This window comes from Cebus imitator, unplaced genomic scaffold, assembly GCF_001604975.1.
Source record: "Cebus imitator isolate Cc_AM_T3 unplaced genomic scaffold, Cebus_imitator-1.0 Scaffold706, whole genome shotgun sequence".
NCBI lineage: Eukaryota > Metazoa > Chordata > Mammalia > Primates > Cebidae > Cebus > Cebus imitator.
This window is the reverse complement of record NW_016108021.1, coordinates 236045-253689: the sequence shown is the minus strand read 5'-3', so window position 1 is coordinate 253689 and position 17645 is coordinate 236045. Positions and strand designations below refer to the sequence as shown.

General features: G+C 59.1%; 1 protein-coding gene across 8 annotated transcripts in view; it reads right to left on the bottom strand.

Moving 5' to 3' along the window:
- Positions 1-4326: 4326 nt before the first annotated feature.
- APBA2 (amyloid beta precursor protein binding family A member 2) overlaps positions 4327-17645 on the bottom strand; it is a 212391-nt gene continuing 199072 nt past the window's right edge. For 6 of the 8 annotated variants that reach the window (XM_017518824.2, XM_017518827.2, XM_037735020.1 and 3 more), the window contains 5 exons: positions 13976-14155; positions 12800-13015; positions 11268-11387; positions 8547-8687; positions 4327-5546 (listed from right to left, as the gene is read on the bottom strand). In XM_017518824.2, the coding sequence (XP_017374313.1) occupies positions 5475-5546; positions 8547-8687; positions 11268-11387; positions 12800-13015; positions 13976-14155 (729 nt within the window). In that variant the 3' untranslated portion in view covers positions 4327-5474. The remainder of the gene's footprint in view (positions 5547-8546; positions 8688-11267; positions 11388-12799; positions 13016-13975; positions 14156-17645) is intronic. The other 2 variants (XM_017518825.2, XM_017518828.2) reach the window with 1 other exon arrangement.

Sequence of the window (17645 nt, the reverse complement as noted above, 5' to 3'; positions counted from 1 at the left end):
TCATGAGACATTTTCTCACGTGGTTCGACGGCTCTAGAATCAAATGTTCTTCATGCTCTGGCCTTTTTCATATGAAAGGAAATAGGGAGTTTTAGCACAGATGGCAGCCTGGGCCCAACTTTCTACCCCCAGGGCTACGGTACAAACGTCCAGTGAGGGCCCCTGCCACAGCCCGGCTACCCCAGGGGACAGGCCAGTGTTGTGAGGGTTGGAGGTACCCACCATCTCCCGGTCTCCTGGGCCTTGAGCTCAGCCTTCCTCTGTGGGCCTCCCTCTGTGGGGTGCCTTCCCTACCTCCTCCTGGGCCCCCTTTCTCCAGGCTCCTGTCCTGTCCCTGGAGCAGACCCTAGTTTGATCCATAACAATAAGCGCTGATTCCCAGCCCCTTTGGGGGTCTCCCTTGTATCTGAGCTCAGCTGATTGAGCTCGGTGGGTCCAGGTCTGGGGGAGAGAGGCCAGTTTCTCTGGAAAGTGGTCCCTCTTGATAAAGCAGGTCCCCGTGACCCAGAGCCACCCTCCTCCGGGCAGCAGACACTCTTGCGCAGGAGATCGTAAGCCACTGACAAACTCACACAAAAAGGAAGGCAGACCCCCACTGTGCTGCCTATGCAGAAGCAGGCACGCCCAGTCTGAGGGTGGCTTGAGCACCTTTGACTTTCTTGGCCCCCAGCCCCCTGTTTTCTGGTGACGTCAGTGGCAGCTGTTCCCAACAGTGGCCCTGGAACAGCGCTGTCCACGAGAACTTTCTGCAGTAATGGAAATGCCCGTTCAGGACCACTACCAACAGCTCCGGCAAACAAAGCAGCCTCGGGCCCGAGGTCTCCCCAGAGAGCCCGTGGGCCTGGCATGGGGATGCAGGGGACACCAGAGGGTGCCCACCACTGCTGGGGGCCGGGGCTCAGGCTGCTTTTTCCCTGGGCTCTGTGGGGCTTGTCCTGGAGCTCCCCCAATTCCCCAACGCCACTGGGGCCAGTGTGCTGGGAGCGACTGCGGGTGGAAGCTAGGCAGGCGGTGAGGTTCCAGCCCAGCTGCGCAGAGCCTTCCTCCAGCCCTTACCCCGCCCTGGGGCTGAGATGGAGGACTCCGCCAGCTGTGGTCGCTTGAGAAGGCTTCAGTTGCTTTAGAGAGCTGAAAACACGCAAACCAGGCCTTTCCATGACAACCTGCACTTTTCCAGGAGAAATGTACTAGAGATGAATTGATGAGCACTTTATTCAGACTATAAGACAGGAAATCTCTGATTTTCCTCAAGTGGGGGCTTCTGAATTCACACAAGGCAAGTCCCTTTGCAGGTGCAATTAATTGATGGATTTTCAAAATGGCTGCCCCGGAGCAGCGCCTCAGCCGCGCCCAACGCCCTGGCCTCCGCATCTCCACTGTCTCCGAGGTACGCTGGGGCCGCGCCGCATGGGTGTCACCTGCTTAGGGGGTCCACACAGCATTGTCCTTGGGCTGAGCCCTTGGGGGGGCCAGGGCCACAGTCCTCGGGCCTAGCTGCAGTTTCAGCGAGGCAACACCGCCCCTTCCCAGTGGACTCGGCTTCTGGCGTGTTTTCATCATGCAGCCAGGGCGGGGGCACCCTGGGCCACCCAACCTGGTGCTCGGTGTCCTTCCCTTCTCTGCAGCAGGGCCCGGACCCACCAGCCAGTGGGGCTTCTGCCCCAGCGGTGCCTCCCTACGGTCCCCACACTGGCACCCCCCCCACCCACCCAGTTCTGGGTTTGCGCTGGTGGCAGCTCTGTTTTGTGGATACGGAAACCGTACCCAACTTGATGCCACTGGGCTGGAACCCTCTGCCTCTTGGAAACGAGGCAGTCAGGGATGGGGTGGGGTGTCCCCCCTCAGCCCCGCTGCTCAGGGCCACTCATGGACTCTAGGAGGGTCCAGGCTCTGGGCATCCCAGGAAGAGAGAGGTGCTGGTAGACTAGGGAATGCGCTGGCAACTTGACCCAGCAGCTGTGGTGCCCGTGACCCTGGCTCCCTGGCATGTGGGTACCAGCAGCTACAGCAGCAAGAGCCCAAGCCCCAGGGTGCGTGTCGGCTCCCAGAAAAAGGGAAGGCTGAATTCCCCCCCTCCCTGCACGTCCTTCCCCCACTCCATTCATGCTCCCTGTCTGGGATTTTAAATAGGCTAACTGTGGCTGCTTTAGGGGTGACACTCTCCTTCTCCAGCTCAGCTGGGCCCTGGGCGTCCCCTGCCCTCCCAAGACCCAAAGGGGGCTGGGACCTGCTGTGACACCACCACTGACCCCAGCCTGGGGGCCATGAGGATGCTGAGGGGGGAGAACCTGGACCCCAGCTCTTTGAGATGCAAGGTTGGAGAGGGGGGAGCGTCATTTGCAAGGACCTCAGGCCTCCTTTGGGTGGAGCTGAGGATCCACAATTAAATGCTTACAACACACCAGGCCACAGGAAGCTCGTTTCACACAGACGCCTCTCCCCACCCCTGCTGACTCTCAGAGGCTGCTAAGGCAGAATTTATAGGAAATAGTTTTCAAGCCACCAGAGACCTGTTTGTACAAGTGGAAGGGTTGTATTTATTTAATGTACCTCAAGGTGTTTTAATAATGATCAGTGTTTTAATAAAAAGTATTTCTGGCCTCTGTGTCTCTGAGGTCTAACTGGGACAGAGGCAGGCTGAGAGCCTGTGTGTACCGCTGGCCAGGGGCAGGGTCCTGAGCGGGCCTTGCAGCAGCCAGCCAGGGAGCCTGAGACACCCACGCCACTCACGGTGCTTCCAGGAGCCTCGAGAGGCTCAGCTTTGGGGCAGAGTGGGGAAGGCAGGGCCTGGACACACACAGGCCCGCCCACGCTGGCCCTGGCAGCCCCTCCATGGATGCAGCCTCCAAGGGCTGCTGAGAGGAATGCAGGCCCGTAGCTCAAAGTTTTTCATGTAGGTTTTTAAAACCTGTGTAGGATGTGGTGGAAGTCCCCCCGGCATGTCCTCAGCTGTCCAGGGCTCTCCTTGCCAGGACCTGCTTCCTGGCCCTGTCGTTAAGAGGTTCCCCTTGGCCTGGGCCTCCTGAGTGGAGGCCCATTCCCTCCAGCTCTGACTCAGGCACCATTTCTATTCATTTCGCAAGGTTGTGGCCATCTCCAGCATTTCTTGCTTGTTGGCCATGTCAAGAATGTATTTGCTTTTCCTTCTTCGGCAAATTCAGAGCAAGCGCATAAACTTTTTAGCATATGCGCAGCTCACTATGACGGAGTCTCCTAGGAACAGCTTCCTCTGCCTCTACAATGTACAGCTAGTGCTCGACTTACGACCACGGTCGGGACCGTGGACCAGTCCTAACACGATTTGGTCGTAAGTTAAGTAGGCTATATGTACAGTTGAAATGGTGCACACAGAGATGGTAGTGCTGCCGGAAGCTGGTCCGCACTGTAGTATGCCCAGCTGGGCAATGTTTGTGCTGCCAGACGCGGAGCAGTCGTGGCTAGCGATTGTGTTCGTAAAGTCGAATGGTCGTAAGTTGCATAGGTGGTAAGTCGATCAATACCTGTATACTTTCTTGGAAGAGGGAGGCATGGAGCTGGGGTGTGCCTTGAAAGGCCGTCTCTTAAAGGCCCCTGATGGCTAAAGTCAGCTGAGGCAAGCCCTCGGCCCATGTCCTCCAGGCGGCCAGGTGATGAAAGTAAGTTTCTCCTTACTCTGCAGTTCCCCAAGAATCCCGGGCCCTGAAGGTGGTCAGTGCTCATAGCATGGCACGCATGCTCCTGTGGGCAGGCCAGAGAAGAGGGCTTCTCCCCATCCAAGGCCCTCAGCCTAACCCAGCTGGACCCCAGGCCCCCGCCGGTGACCAAAACCCATGCTTGCTACCTGGCACACCAGCTGATGCCAGAACGGTGGCCATGAAGAAAGGTAAGTGCTGGCAGAGCTGCCAGAATCGTCGCTAAACAGGCTGCAAAGGCCTCACAGGTGCAGAGAGGGTGCTGGACAGGGGGTCTGGCTTTCTGTTAAACACACACACCTCTCCAGGGGTCGTTCAAGTCGTAGTCTGAAGCAGCCCAGGGCTGTCTGGCTCCCTCATTCTGTTAGTGTTCTGCTGCCTGGTCTCCCCCCTGGGGCAAGTGGGTTGAGAACCTGGTGCTGACCCGGTGACCTGGCACCATTGCTGGCACCTCCCATTGCCCAGCTGACACGTGGTACCCAGAGTGCCCACCCTCCAACCTGATTAGTGACAGCTCCCGAGGCTCAGGGTCTAGGAGGGGCACAGAGCAGCTTCGGCCGCCACCACACAGCAGGCTTGCCGAGCCGCTTCCAGTCTGAGTGAAATGGCAGGCGGGTACCGGCCGCGGAGGGAACAGACCAGTCACACACACGGCTTTTCATCAGGACTTCAGGTTTATTATTAGTGATATGCACGAAGTCTTCCTACGGGCAGCTGCATGCAACACACGGCACTCCTCGAATACAGTCATCCTAAAGCTTTAGTTACTGCGTGGTAAGGCTTTTTAAGTCACAGTGTATTCTTCAAGGCCTGGGCCAGAAAAAGAGACTTCGGGACAAGATGACATCAGAGTACATGGGTCGCTAATGAACTGAGCTGGACTAGGTCTGACTTGATCTACACACACGCCACTACAGCTCAGGGCCGCCGCGCCACGCTAGCCGAGGGGTCTGTGCTCACGGCTGCCTTAGGCATGGCCGAGGTCGCGTTTTCTGGCATGGGTTTCGTTTCTTCGGGGGAGCATGTGCGTGGGTGAGTGTGTGTAGATCGATTTTAAAGAGGGGGCAGACACCTGGCCCTCGTCTCTGTGGGAGCCCTGCCCAAGAGAGACGATGGGAGAGGCAGGTGTGGTCACAGGTCACGTCAGAAAACCCTAGAGTCTGAAAACAGAGCCTGCCAAAATGAAAGTCCAAACAAACACAGTAATAGTATCTAAATAACTATGGAGTTTTCATGTTGTGACCATTATCCTTTATTTATAATCAATCACATGTCCCCACACTTTCATTACAAGTCATGTCCTGGAAGCTGGGCTGCCTGCGTTCCTGCAGTCAGTGACAGGCAGCTGTTTGGGACCATTGTGGGGGCCCACAGGACCCCAGATGTCCCTACCAAGGGGGCAAGAGCGACAGCCACCCTGCCCCAGGAGCTGCATCCCTCGGAGGTGCCAGTCTGCTCCGCACAGCTTCAGGGAGGAATCACACACTCCACACCATGCAAAGCTACCGAGACACACCCTGGCTGGCAGCAGGGAGAAGACAGTCCAGAACGGGGCAAAATATTTGAACGCGAACGCTTTACAAACATTTGTTCTGTGACTCTCCTTGGATAAAGACATACACCCCTTTTTGGCAAAGTGGAAAGAAAAAAACCAGGTGGGAGGCCAGGGCACGCCCTTTGGGGAGCCAGTGTCTGTGGCTGGGCTGTGGCGTCGGGGTCAAGTCTGCGGCCCGGCTCCCAGCTCCTCTGGGCCCCGGGCGGGCCTGCCCGGTGTCCAGGCTGTGTGGCCAGGCTGGGGGGAGCCTAGATGTACAGTGGGGCCTCCTGGCCTGTGAGGAGCCTGAACATGGCGGCGGGCATGGTCTTCATGTGGATCTGCCAACAGAGACAGGGAGCTGAGCCACTGCCCTCTCCCCCACCCCTCCCTCAATTAGGTGAAAGCAAATGACAGATGCACACCCCACCGAGTTCCACTTTAAATGCCCATCTCCTAGAGTGAAGGAGGAAGGCCAGCCTGCCCAGGCCCTGGGGGGACATAAAATGCCTTCCAGGTGCGGCAGAGCAAGACTCTGGCCCCCCAGCCCTGCATCCATGGTTGAGTGCTAGTTTTGCTTCCAGTCCAGCTGACACCCGGGGGGTTGAGAAATGGGACTTCCAAGGGACCACAGTTTGCCCATCTGCTGGGGCTGGCTGGGGGTGCCCAGGCCTCAGCAGAAACTTTGAGGGGCGCACTGTGCTTCAGTGAGGAGGTGGCCAATGAGGGAAGACACACGCCCCTTCTTACAAAACTAACACCGGCCAAGCAAGTGTGCTGGCTGGGAGGGGGCTTGCTGGGGCCCAGGGTGCCTCAAGGCCCCAGCCTTTGGGGATCAGTGAGCAAATGACCCTTCAGGGCCTGGCCTGATGCCCTGGCTCCAAAGGGGCTGGGGATACAAGCAAGGCCTGAGACCACCCCAGGGAGACCAACCATGTGGGTGGCATGCCTCATAATCCTTTGGAGGCACTGGGAAGAAGCTGACCCTAAATGTCTGCTTGGAGAACAGAAGGGGAGCTCTGCTGCCCGCTTCCCCTCCCCTGGGCATCATGCTCTCCCCTGTCCCACCTGGGGCCGCGCTGGGCTATGGCCCTGAGTGGGGGCCCTCGTTCTGTAGGGTCAGCTGCTGCAGGCGGTGCTGGCCTCCCCACGGGGTGTGGCTGCCTTGCATCTGCCCCTCCTCTGGCAAGCAGGGCTCAGACCCTGGGCTGAGCAGCATGGCGTGCAGCCCCGCTTTCCAAGTGCTGCCCTTGCTCTCCCGCTGGGATCTATGTGGCGGGGTAGGTTTCCGCTGCTCCCACTCCCAGCCATCTACGTGGCCGTGGAGGTTTCTGCTCCTCCTCCTCCCACACAGCTTCCTCCATCCGTCATTCCCTGGCATTCCTCAGCTGGAACCCACCCCCAGGCTCCTCACAACTGCAAGCCTTGTTCATCAGTGACTCGTGTTCCTCGTGGGACCAAGGCTGCTGGAAACAGGCACTGTCACCTCGCAGGGCTGAAAGGATTCCAACGCCCTGGCCACCTCCTGCCCTCTTCCCACATCAATCCGTGAGGCTCCCAGTGCTCCCGCCCACTCCTCCATGAGTGGATTTCCTCATGGGTGTGGGGCTGGTGGCCATGGCGGGACAACCCTTCACAGCATCTACTTGGGAACATTGATTTTTCCTTTCTCTAAAGACATCAAAAGGAGGCTGATGCTGTGGCCAGCCCCCTGCCCGGGACAACAGACCTCCCAGCTCCTAGCCGAGCCCGCAGTTAATGGGAGTGTCCCTCTGTGGCTCTGGGAGACCTCATCTGAGGGACGGGAACGGGAGGCCCCTCTGCCCACGTGCCCACCCACAGGCTGCAAGGATGGTCTCCACGCCCTTGGCACCGTAGGGCCGCCAGGGGGAGCCCACATACCATGTGGCCTGCTTCAGCTATCCCCGGACCCCACCCAAACTCCCTGCCCAGCCCGCAGGGGCCCCACTGCAGGTGGGACTCCTCAGCCCTGTCTCAGCCTCCCCTTCATGTGGCCACCGCGCTTCCCAGACAGCCTGCAGCCCCTTCATGCTGACCACCCCTTCACACACCCCTACAGACTCACATCCACACCCCATGCCTCACAAACACAGCCACACCCCTGCACACACCCACACTCATGCAACACCCTCATGCTCACACACCCCTACACACACACACACACCCCATGCCTCACACCCATAGCCACACACCCCTGTGCACTCTATGACACCCCCATGCTCACCCACACACCCCATGCCTCAATCCCACAGCCACACCCCCAAGACACCAGCAATGCCCCCATGCTCATCCACACACACCCCTACACATTTACACCCCACGCCCCAGTCACAGCCACACACCCTTATGCGACACCCCCATGCCTATCCACACCCCTACACACACACCGACTCATACTCATCCACACCCCATGCCTCACACAGCCCCCCTCATGTGACACCATGATCACACACTCCACACCCCTGCACACACACATGTGACACCCCATGCTCACACCCCCACTTACACTCCTATACACCCCATGTTCTCACACACACGTACATCTACACATACACTCATGCCCCCAAAACACACTTCTCCACACCCACACACACAGGTACATTCACACAGCTACACACCCACACTCACCCACTCACACACCCTGACACTCATTTCCCACACCTGCCCAGACTACACAACACTCATCCACATCACATCCCACACACCCATGCTCCCACACACATCCACATGCACAGAGCCACACCCATTCACACTCCACACACATGCACACCTGCAGCACACTGGCCAGGCCCCTCCCCTCCGTTACATGCCACCCCCTAGCACTGCCCCCACCATGATCCTGCCGCCTTGTGAGCTCTGGAGGAAAACGCTGCGTCTCCCCCATGCCATCCTCACACTGCTGTGGAAGCCATGTCAGAAAGAACTGGACTGTGGAGGGTTCAGCCAGTGAAGTGGGACAGGACAAGCAGCCTGGCTGTGGGAGGGGATGGCCAGCAGGGGCACAGGGCAAACCTGCCAGGGTGGCCAGAGCCGTGTGCCCTGCAGAGCTTCTGAACTGGGCGTACAGGTCCAGTCCCAAAAGCAGTGTCCAGGGAGCTCCCCCAGGGGCCTGTGCCCCCCGGGTCACTCAGCTGGAGCCAGACCAGAATGGCTCCGCTCACCTGCCGCTCCACTCACCCTTGTCACAGCAGCCCTGGGTGGGAGCCACAGCCTGGCAGGCCTTCAGACGCCCTGTGTCCTCTGGAGCGGGAGAGGCTCACGGAGGGCAGGCTGGAGCACGTGGGAACCGGCACGCAGAGGCGCCCAAGGTCCCTCCTTACCTCTCCGACCGAGTTGGAGAGAGCCTGGACTATCTTCTCGTGGGCTGTGGCCACCAAGCTCTGCCCATTGATCTCGATGCTGCTGTGGCCGACGCGGACGCCCCCTCGCTCAGCAATGCCTCCTCTCATGAGGCTGCAGATCTAAGCAGACATGGCCAAGTCAGCATGTGTTCCCACCACACCCGACAGGCACTCCGCCCTGTCCCCAAAGACCCAAAGACGGGACATGCGGAGGGAAAAGCCCCATGTGATGAATATGTGCACGTGCAATTCGTCCACTGCCCTCTGTCCTGGCTTCACACGTGCCCATGGCATTCTCCTGCTCTCTGGGAAGGTGGGTACAGAGCCCTGCACCTGGGCGTGGCCAGGCTTCTCCAGGTGACATCCCCTCCTTTCCCATCGGCTTCATTTAGCCCCCACAAAACACAGTCCAGAGTCCTCCCCTTCCTCGTCTCTTTTCCCTCTTTCCCCACCAGTGCTCCACATGGCTGTGTGACTTGGGGGCAAGTCACTAAACCTCTCTGTGCCCCAGCTTCTCCAGTTCCTGCACTCCTCATGGGGTTTTATATTTCCAGGGAGACCAGCAGACTGAGGGGGCATCAAACTCATCCGGGGCAGGGTTGAATTCACAGGCCCCCATGAGTGGGCAGCCCCCAGGCCACCCCATGGTGGGGAGAGCCAGCCCCTCTTTCAGGACTCACAGCAACAGGGCCATCCTTGAGCAGCATCGGCCACCAACCCGGGACCACCTGCCTCCTAGGCTGGGTGAGGGGGTGCAGGAACGGGCAGGCAGCTCCCCAGTGCCACTCAGGAGGCAAAGGCGGTGTGGTCACCAGGCTTGGCTGGGCGGGGGCAGCCCTGGGGACACCACACAGCACCCCAGACTCTGCACTGCAGTGCTCCTCGTGAGGGCCCACTGTCAGCCCCCAGCTTCCTCCACTGTCCATGGTGCTGAGGCGGGAGGCACACAGGCAGGGCCTGGTGATGGCCAGGGGTTGTGGAGCCCAGGCGGCTTTTCCCAGCCCTCCTCCCCAGGGCCCAGCCATGCCTGGCCACAAAGTGCTCACAGCAGCCACAGCCAGGGCCCTGGCTGATTTTCTGCAGAGCCCCCAAATTAGCTGGGGCAACTGCTTGTGCCCAGGTCACAGGTGTGCAGAGCAGCCAGGCAGAGCCAGACCAGGCCAGACCACCAGCTGGCCGGCTCCTGCGGCAGGCACACTATCCTGGACGGAAGTCCCAAGGGGGATGCAGACAACTTGTCCCGGCACTTGTGCCAGGTCCAGAAGCCACAGGGCTTCCTCCTTGGCAGGGAATAGGACCAGTGGGCCCACCTTGGATAGCTTGCATTAGTTTATGGATTTTCTCAGCTGATCTTCACAAGCACCTTTTGGGGGAATCCAGTGAGCACAAGTGACTAGCCGAGGGTCACATGAAGGCATGGCTGACACTGACCGATGCTCCGTCCCTCTTGGTCCTGGGCACTGGGTAGCTCTCCCTTCCCAGACTCCCCGTGGGTCTATGGCTGAGCTATCTAGCCAGTGAGCTGTGGGCAGTGGGCAGAAATGACAAGGGTCACTTCTGCCCTGGCCCTGAAAAGCTTCACGAGGTCTTCTGAGCTGCCTCTCTTCCTGCACAGCCAGCCAGACACAGAGCACCCAGTAGGGGCTGCCAAAGCAGCACACTATGCCAGCCACTGTACCTCTCTGTGCCCCAGGCCCACCCCCCACACTGCAAATTAGACTGCAGCATGAACGAACAATATGCTTTCAGTATATAGAGATTTGCAGGATTTTTTATAGCAGCAAATCTGCTCTAACGAAGCAGGGTCAGAAATGGAGCCTGAGCCCAAGCCCTGTGACTCCACCCAGATGGTGGGTGCGCCCTCCACGCTGCTTCACCAGAAAACAATGAAGATCTGGTGGTTGTCTTTTTGCAATGTTCTCCCACTGTCTCCTCCATGGCTGTGGGGGTACACACCCCTTCCTGTCACCACACCACTGCCCCTAGCCCGCAGTCTCTCTCCCCCTGGGCTCCTTCATACTCAGGGCTGGTTAAACAATGTGGGTACTGCCAGCCCTTTTCTTTGTCACTCCATTTAGTGGCCACATCTCTGACCTCTGGGTCCTTTGCAGGAGGAAAAACAAAGGAAAGAGGATTCAGGCCAGCCAGACGCAGGTCAAAGACAGGGTGGCAACTCTGGGCTAAAGAACTTTGGCCTGGGGAACTGGCACAGGTTTTTAGGCGAAACTACACTCACTCAAACCCAGCATCACCTCCTCCAGGCAGCACTCCTGCTTCCCTAGTTCCTGGCACAAAGCCTGGTCAGGTACTTCACAAATGTCTGCTGAGTGAATAAGTGAATGAATGAGTAAATGAATGAATGAATGCATGAACATCTGTTTGTTGAGCACAGTGAATGATGCCACAATTGGCTGTGTCCAAGCTACAGTGGCTGGCAAAGCCTGCTGCCGTCCCTCCAAAGGTACCTGGGAAAGACTGGAGGACCCAATCCATGGCCATGCCCTGGTCTTCCCCTTCTACCCAGGAGCTCCCAGAGAGCCATGAAAAGCACGTGCCCCAGTGGCCTGGCTGTGGACAGCTGTGCCCATGGCCCGGGTCCTGCCAGGCTGCCAGGCACAGCCTGCCCCACCAGACAGCAGCTGCTCCCCCTCCCTGGCCCCTGTAGCAGTGGCGGCGGCCCAGGGCAAAAGGGGGACTCACAATGCCGTTCTGCACGCTGAAGCCCAGCTGGTACTTGAGGTCTGGCCGCTTGATGAGGACTGTGGTGACTTGGAGACAGCTGACGATGTTGAGCTTCACCTGCGTCTGGTTCTTCAGGCCCTGCAGAGCACGGGGACAGGAGTCACAGGCTGGGCCTTAAACGTCAAGCCCGACCCAAGAGGAGTGAGGCTGGCAGGGTGGAGGCCAGGGGCAGTGAGAACGCACACTGGGTGAGGCATGTGGTCTGCTCTCAGCCTCAGTGGCACCTCTCTGCAGGGGGGGGCAAGCCCTGCCCTGGCCCTTAGGAGGGCTGTTAGGTTTCCAGGGTGGCATTGTGCCCTCTGTCCCACCATGCTCAGGGTGCCTCTGCCCTGAGGAAGATGAGCTGCTGCGGGAGCAAGGCCAGGCTCTGAGTGCCACTGGGCACAACCAACACTCCTGGCACCAGGTCACCCTCAGGGTGCTCAGGGTGGCCATGATCATTCACATTCAGGACATCTTCCTAAGTTAGGATGTGGGACACCTTCCTCAAAGCCCAGAGCCCTCCACGGACGGACCTGCAGGGCAGGGGGTGACCACAGAGAGTCTCTGTGAGTTAGAACACAACTATCAGTGGGTGCCCCAGGCCACTGTGGTCCGGAGAGGGTGAGGAGGCATGGGGAGGAGCCCAAGCCTCCACCTGGGAGCTGTAGCCCTCAGCGGGATGCCGCTAGCAGAGGCCTCTCTAGTCCTCTGTGTGGTGGCTGCCCATCGGGCAGAAGCTCTGCCAGGCCAGCTCCAAGAGCTGGTCCATGGGATGCTCTGGCCTGGGGAATGCCCTTCCATCTCTCAGGCTGAACAAAGAGGAGGAAGGTGCTTCCTCCAGCACCAAGACCACAGCAGCATAGGGAGAAACATTCCTCCCTACCTTGAGGCTGGGTGTCAGGCCATGGTGGCTCACAGGAGCCGCCAGCAGCAGGCAGAGCCCACTCCCGTGGGCAGCCAGTGTGAAGGCCGTGGGCAGCCAGTGTGAAGGCCCCATCCAACCTGCCAGTGACCCTTCTGCCTGACCCCTCACAGCAACAGGCGGTCAGCACCTCCCAAAGCTGCAAGCTCGTGAGTCTGACGATCAGGGTGGCCTTCTTACTTAAGGAAACCTGTGTCCCAGCACTCAACTCATGCAGGGTGCCCCAGTCCAAGAGCACTGAGGGTGTTTCCCGGAAGAGGGACTTCCAGTGATAATCTAGGAAAGTCCCAGGCAGAACAGGATAAGCTGGCCACCCCATACTCACTGGTCCTTGGGTCCCTGCCCAGGGCCATATGGCTTGGCATGGGGCTCAGACAAGCCTTCCCTTCCCACCCCGGGGCAGCCCGGGTCCACCTCTGATTCAGACATGGAGAATGGTCTTGAGTTCAAATTTTGATGCCATCATCGACCAGTCACCGGGTGGGTCTTCCTGGGCCTCAGTTTCCCCGTGAGTGAAGTAGGGGGTTGCAGATCAAGTGAGGTGGGGCTGAGGTGACCCCTGGGCAGAGGGTCCCAGGCCACCTACCTTGATGATGCCTTGGCAGGTGGCGAGGGGCAGCCCCACCAGGCTGGTGCCATTGATGGACATGATCTGGTCCCCGATGCTCAGCTTCCCCGAGCGGGCGGCTGGGCCGCCATTCATCATGTTCGCCAGGATCACTGTGGGCAGGATGGAGCCCCAGCCCGACTCCACCACCACCATCATGCCCAGGATCTCGCCCCTGTGCTTCTCCAGCTGCAGCTGCAAAGGGATCGGCAGTGTGAGGGGCTGGCAGCGGGGGCCGGGGCCTCTGCCAAGGACCCACGGGAGGATGAGGCTGATCCTGTCCCAGTACATCCCACCCTGCCCTGGGGTCCAAGACCGGCTCATCTCAGCCAGGAGAGGTCTTAGGCTGGGAGCCTTGCCCACCCACTCCTAGCCTCACCCCACTCTGGCTCCCACACCCTCCTGGGAACCTGGAAGCACAGACCCCATCCCCACCATGCCCAGCACTGACCCTCCTGCTCCAAGCAGGGCTCCAGTGTCCTGGCTTCTGCTCCTCCCGCCCCACCATACCCACAAGGCCAGAGGAACGTGATGACTCCAGCACCCATTCCTTGTCCCCCCGCCTCCACTCTTGCTAGAAAAGTCCTTCTACAGAAATTGGCTGGCATGCCTTCCGCAAGAAGCCCGGATGATGCATTCACTCATTCAACAAGCAGCAGAGACCAGCATCTACTCATCCACAGCAGACAGAATCATTCAGCCATTTAACAAGCAGTCAAGGTATGGGCTATCCCCAGGGTATTTGCTCCTCTGTCCCATAAGAACTTTCCAAAGACACCTAGGGGAAGCCACTGGGACCAACTAAGCCTCTGCTGCTGGCGGCTTCCAGCCTCCCCTGCCAGAGAACCCACGCTCCCTTAGAGATCCCACATGCCTTTCAGAACTATCTCCTGGGTGCCGAGCGCTAGCTGATGATAAGAACAGCATTAAAAGGCACGTTTTCAAGGTCATTAAAGCTGACTGTAATCAGCTTCTTTGTTACAAACACCTCATTTCACACGCAAGTGTTCAGCTGGAAGGCAGGAGTGAGGTGCACATTCAGGGCTGCACTGGAGTCTGATGGGAAGGCAAGGATCCCAGGAAGGCTCGCTTTGCAGGAGCTTGGGAAACAAGCTGGCAAATGTGGCCTCCCTGAGGCCAGCGGGCACAGCTTACCTCCTTGCAGTTTTCGGAGTTTGAGAAGTGGATGAGGTCGTCGTTGTACATCTCCTGGGTGTTAATGATGTCGCTGTACTCCTTCTGGCTCAGGTCTTCAGGGTTGATGCCATTGGCTCGCAGGAATTCCTGGTAAGCCACGCTGAAGGCCTGGCCGATGGACTGGGCGATGAGCTGGGCCTGTGTGGAGGGCAGGCCCGCTGGAGACAGGCATGAGGCACAGGCTCCCCACAGCCTCTTCAGCAGGGCCTGTGGCAGGGCTGGGTGCAGGATGCACCCGTAAGAAACAAACTGGGGGCCCTCCCTCATCTGGTGAAGGCTGTCTCCACCAGCACCCCACCGCGAGCGAACCCTGGTGTTCCCCTGGACCGCGGAGGTTCATGCCTTAGCTGTGGCCTGGCCCAGACACTCCAGGTCAAACCCATTTCAAAGAAAATCTGGGACAACAATAAGTTATTTACTACATGTCATATTTGTGTTGCTTTTTTGAGATGAGGTCTCACTCTGTTACCCAGACTGGAGTGGGAATGCAGGTGAGCACAATCACATCCAGCTAATTAAAAAAAAAAAAAGGTTTTTTGTAGAGATGCGGTCTTGCCATATTGCCCAGGCTGGTCTCAAACTCTTGGACACAAGTGATCCTCCCACCCTGGCCTCTCACAGTGTTGGCATTGCAGGTGTGAGCCACTGCACCTGGCCACATCTGTATTTTCTTTCCACTCATTCCAAAAATGGACTTTCGGTGTGTTTTCTGGGAGCATCGCCAGTTAGTTGTCTACCCTGCATGCATTTCTCGGTAGCAACATGACCCAGTGCCCACTGGAGGCAGGGCGTGCCTGGCTGCTCTCCTAGGGATGTGTGGCTGTGCCAGCCTGGGCCTGCAAGACCTGGGACTCCACACAGACCCCACGGAGCACAACGCTTCCTTCTACTTCCACTGAGCCGCATCAGAGGACACCACTGACGCTGACATGGCAGAGGCCTGGACACTGAAACAGCACTCAGGGCCTGGCCGGCCACCCGCTGATGCGCAGACAGGAAACAGTGGGAGGTGAGAGCTGGACTGAGCTCCCGGAGGATGGGCAGGCTGGCAGCTGTGCAGCCCTGGGAGCGCCGCGGGACTCTTGGTGACCTCGGTGACGCCCCGATCCACAGCAGGCCTCCTGCCAGGCTCTGTCCTGCTCATCACCTGCCTCACCAACTACCCTCAAGGGGGTTCTGCACGGGCGCCCCCACCAACCGCTACTCAACAGGATCCCAAAACAGGTGAAAACAAGGGCTTTGGGCTTAATTCCCTTCCCACTCTCCATGTGGCAGATTAATATGCATTGGGAAAGGGAGGCTGGGCCGGATCAGAGCGCGCAGCAGGAGGCCTGCCCTCCAGCAGGCGTGGGACTGCCCTTCCCGACGGGTCCTAAGTGGTTTCCAGGCCTTGCCAGTTCCCACGCCCAGCATCTCCGCTGCCGGCCCGCCTGGCTGGAAGCGCGGCGCCCGGGCACCGCCAGATGGCGCCGCCGGGCTGGCCGCTGCGGAGCTGGTGGGCACGTGGGGCTCGGTGGCGGGAGGGTCCGGCCTCCGGGAGGAGCGCAGCGGGGGACCTTCCCCTGCCCCACATACTCGGGATCTGGGGGTTCGGGGCGCAGAGCGGCCCCCAGGCTGGGAAGGGCGGCCTGAGAGCACTGGAGCCCGGAAGCCCCCTCCACCGCCCACGGCCCTCGGGCTCCACTCGGGCGCCCTCGGGCCACCCCCATTCTCCCTCCCTTTGGACGACACCCTCTGCCCCCGCGGAAGCTCCAACGCCGGGGAGCCAGCTCCGCCGGGCTGCGCCTCCTTGGGGCGTCATCCGGGCCGCTGGTGTGCCGCCAGCCGCCGCCTCCCGTCCCTCCACGCGGGTCCCCGCTGCCTCCTGGCAGGTGTGGGGTTCAGGGGGCTCTCACTGCGGCTGGCCCTTCAGAGTAGGGGGCGCACTGCCTGCCCCAGCGCGCAGCCAGCCTGTGGGCCTTCACTGCTGCGAGGCCAGGAGCCAGCCCAGGCCCCGCCCAGGGGCTCAGGTAGCCTCCTGCAGGTGGGCTGTGGCCAGAGCCTGCGGGCGCTGGAGAGGTGGGGCCCGAGAGGCTGCGGTGCGCGGACCACCCCGCGGCTCATCCACCCCGCCTCGCCCGGCCACTGAGCTCCACCGCGCAGGGGAAACCAAGACGCCAAGCGGCCAGTGACCACCCTATGGTGCTTCCTATGGTCTCCTGGGTGCCCCACGCCACTCTCCCAGACCCTCAGACCCCTGTACTCGCTCCAGCAGCCCACCTGGGCGGAGCTGCCATCTGGGTCCTCCTCTCCCAGCAGCTGCTCAGGGGCCCCTAACGTGCCACCGGCCAGGCCCTGGCCTCATTCCTTCAAGGACTACTCGGTGCCCCACGCACCACCACTCGCACTAGCTCCCACCCTCACCTCCCACTGAACTGAGAAACCCGGGGCTGCAGCAGCATCCGCTGGCTTTAACCCTCCACGTCCGCTGCACCTGGGGGCTCCCGGTGTGCCCCGCAAAGCCTCTCACCAGCTGACTGCCAGCCTTCCCCACCGGGTCTGCTCCTGGCCCCATTCAGCCAGCACCTGTGGCCCACGCCCATGCCAGGTCTCAGTCACACAGAAATGCCCATCCAGGTGTCCAGAGGTCTCCATGTAGCGGAAGGCATTAGTGAGTGCGCTGTTGAAACCCCTCTCTCCTCCTGCAAATCTGCCATTGTGCCAAGGCATTTTAAGTGGACCCAACTTCTCAGGAAGATGACTGCACCAGCCACAGGTTTGAATGCTGTGTCTTCAGAGTTCAAATTCCATGCCGTATTTCAGGATCATGACAAATGGGGACCTTTCCCTATTGCCCAGGTCCCTAAGACACCCTCAAGTCCTTATGTGAAAAAGAATGCCCTGGCCAACTGCCCATGAAGGATAGATTTTTTTTTTTTTTTTAAAAAAAAGAGTTTCACTCTTGTTGCCCGGGCTGGAATGCAATGGCACAATCTCAGCTCATTGTAACCTCTGCCTCCCAGGTTCAAGCAATTCTCCTGCCTCAGCCTCCCAAGTAGCTGGAAATACAGGCATGTGCCACCACACCCAGCTAATTTTTTGTCTCTATTTAGTAGAGACAGGGTTTCACTGTGTTGGCCAGGCTGGTTTAGAACTCCTGACCTCAAGGGATCCACCTGCCTAGGCCTCCCAAAGTCCTGGGTTACAGATGTGAGCCACTGTGCATGGCCATAGATCATTTTTTAAAATTTCACTCTGGCAACAACCACAAAACTGGCTCACCAGCAGCCCCCCTGCTGGTCTGTGAGTTAGCCCACAGGAAGGGCGGTTTCTCTCTTGAGTTCCTCTCTTGGCCCTGGGGCTCCCTTGTCAGCTCCTCTGTCCCCCTCCAGGCTAAAAACAATGCCCTTCTCCAGCCCAAGGAGGGAGCCAAAGGCCTGCGATCTCTTCCTGAATCTTTGGAATCTTAGACGTCAGAATCACTTTCTACTTGCTCAGAAGGCATACCACACGCCAAGGCAGAACCAAGCCTCATGTGCAAGTGTGCTTTCTTAATACAGCATGCCAGGGGCATGCGGAAATTTGCATTTTAATAACAAAAGTTACGCAAAGATTAACTTCATTTTAAGTGGGGAAAATGTTTTGTAAA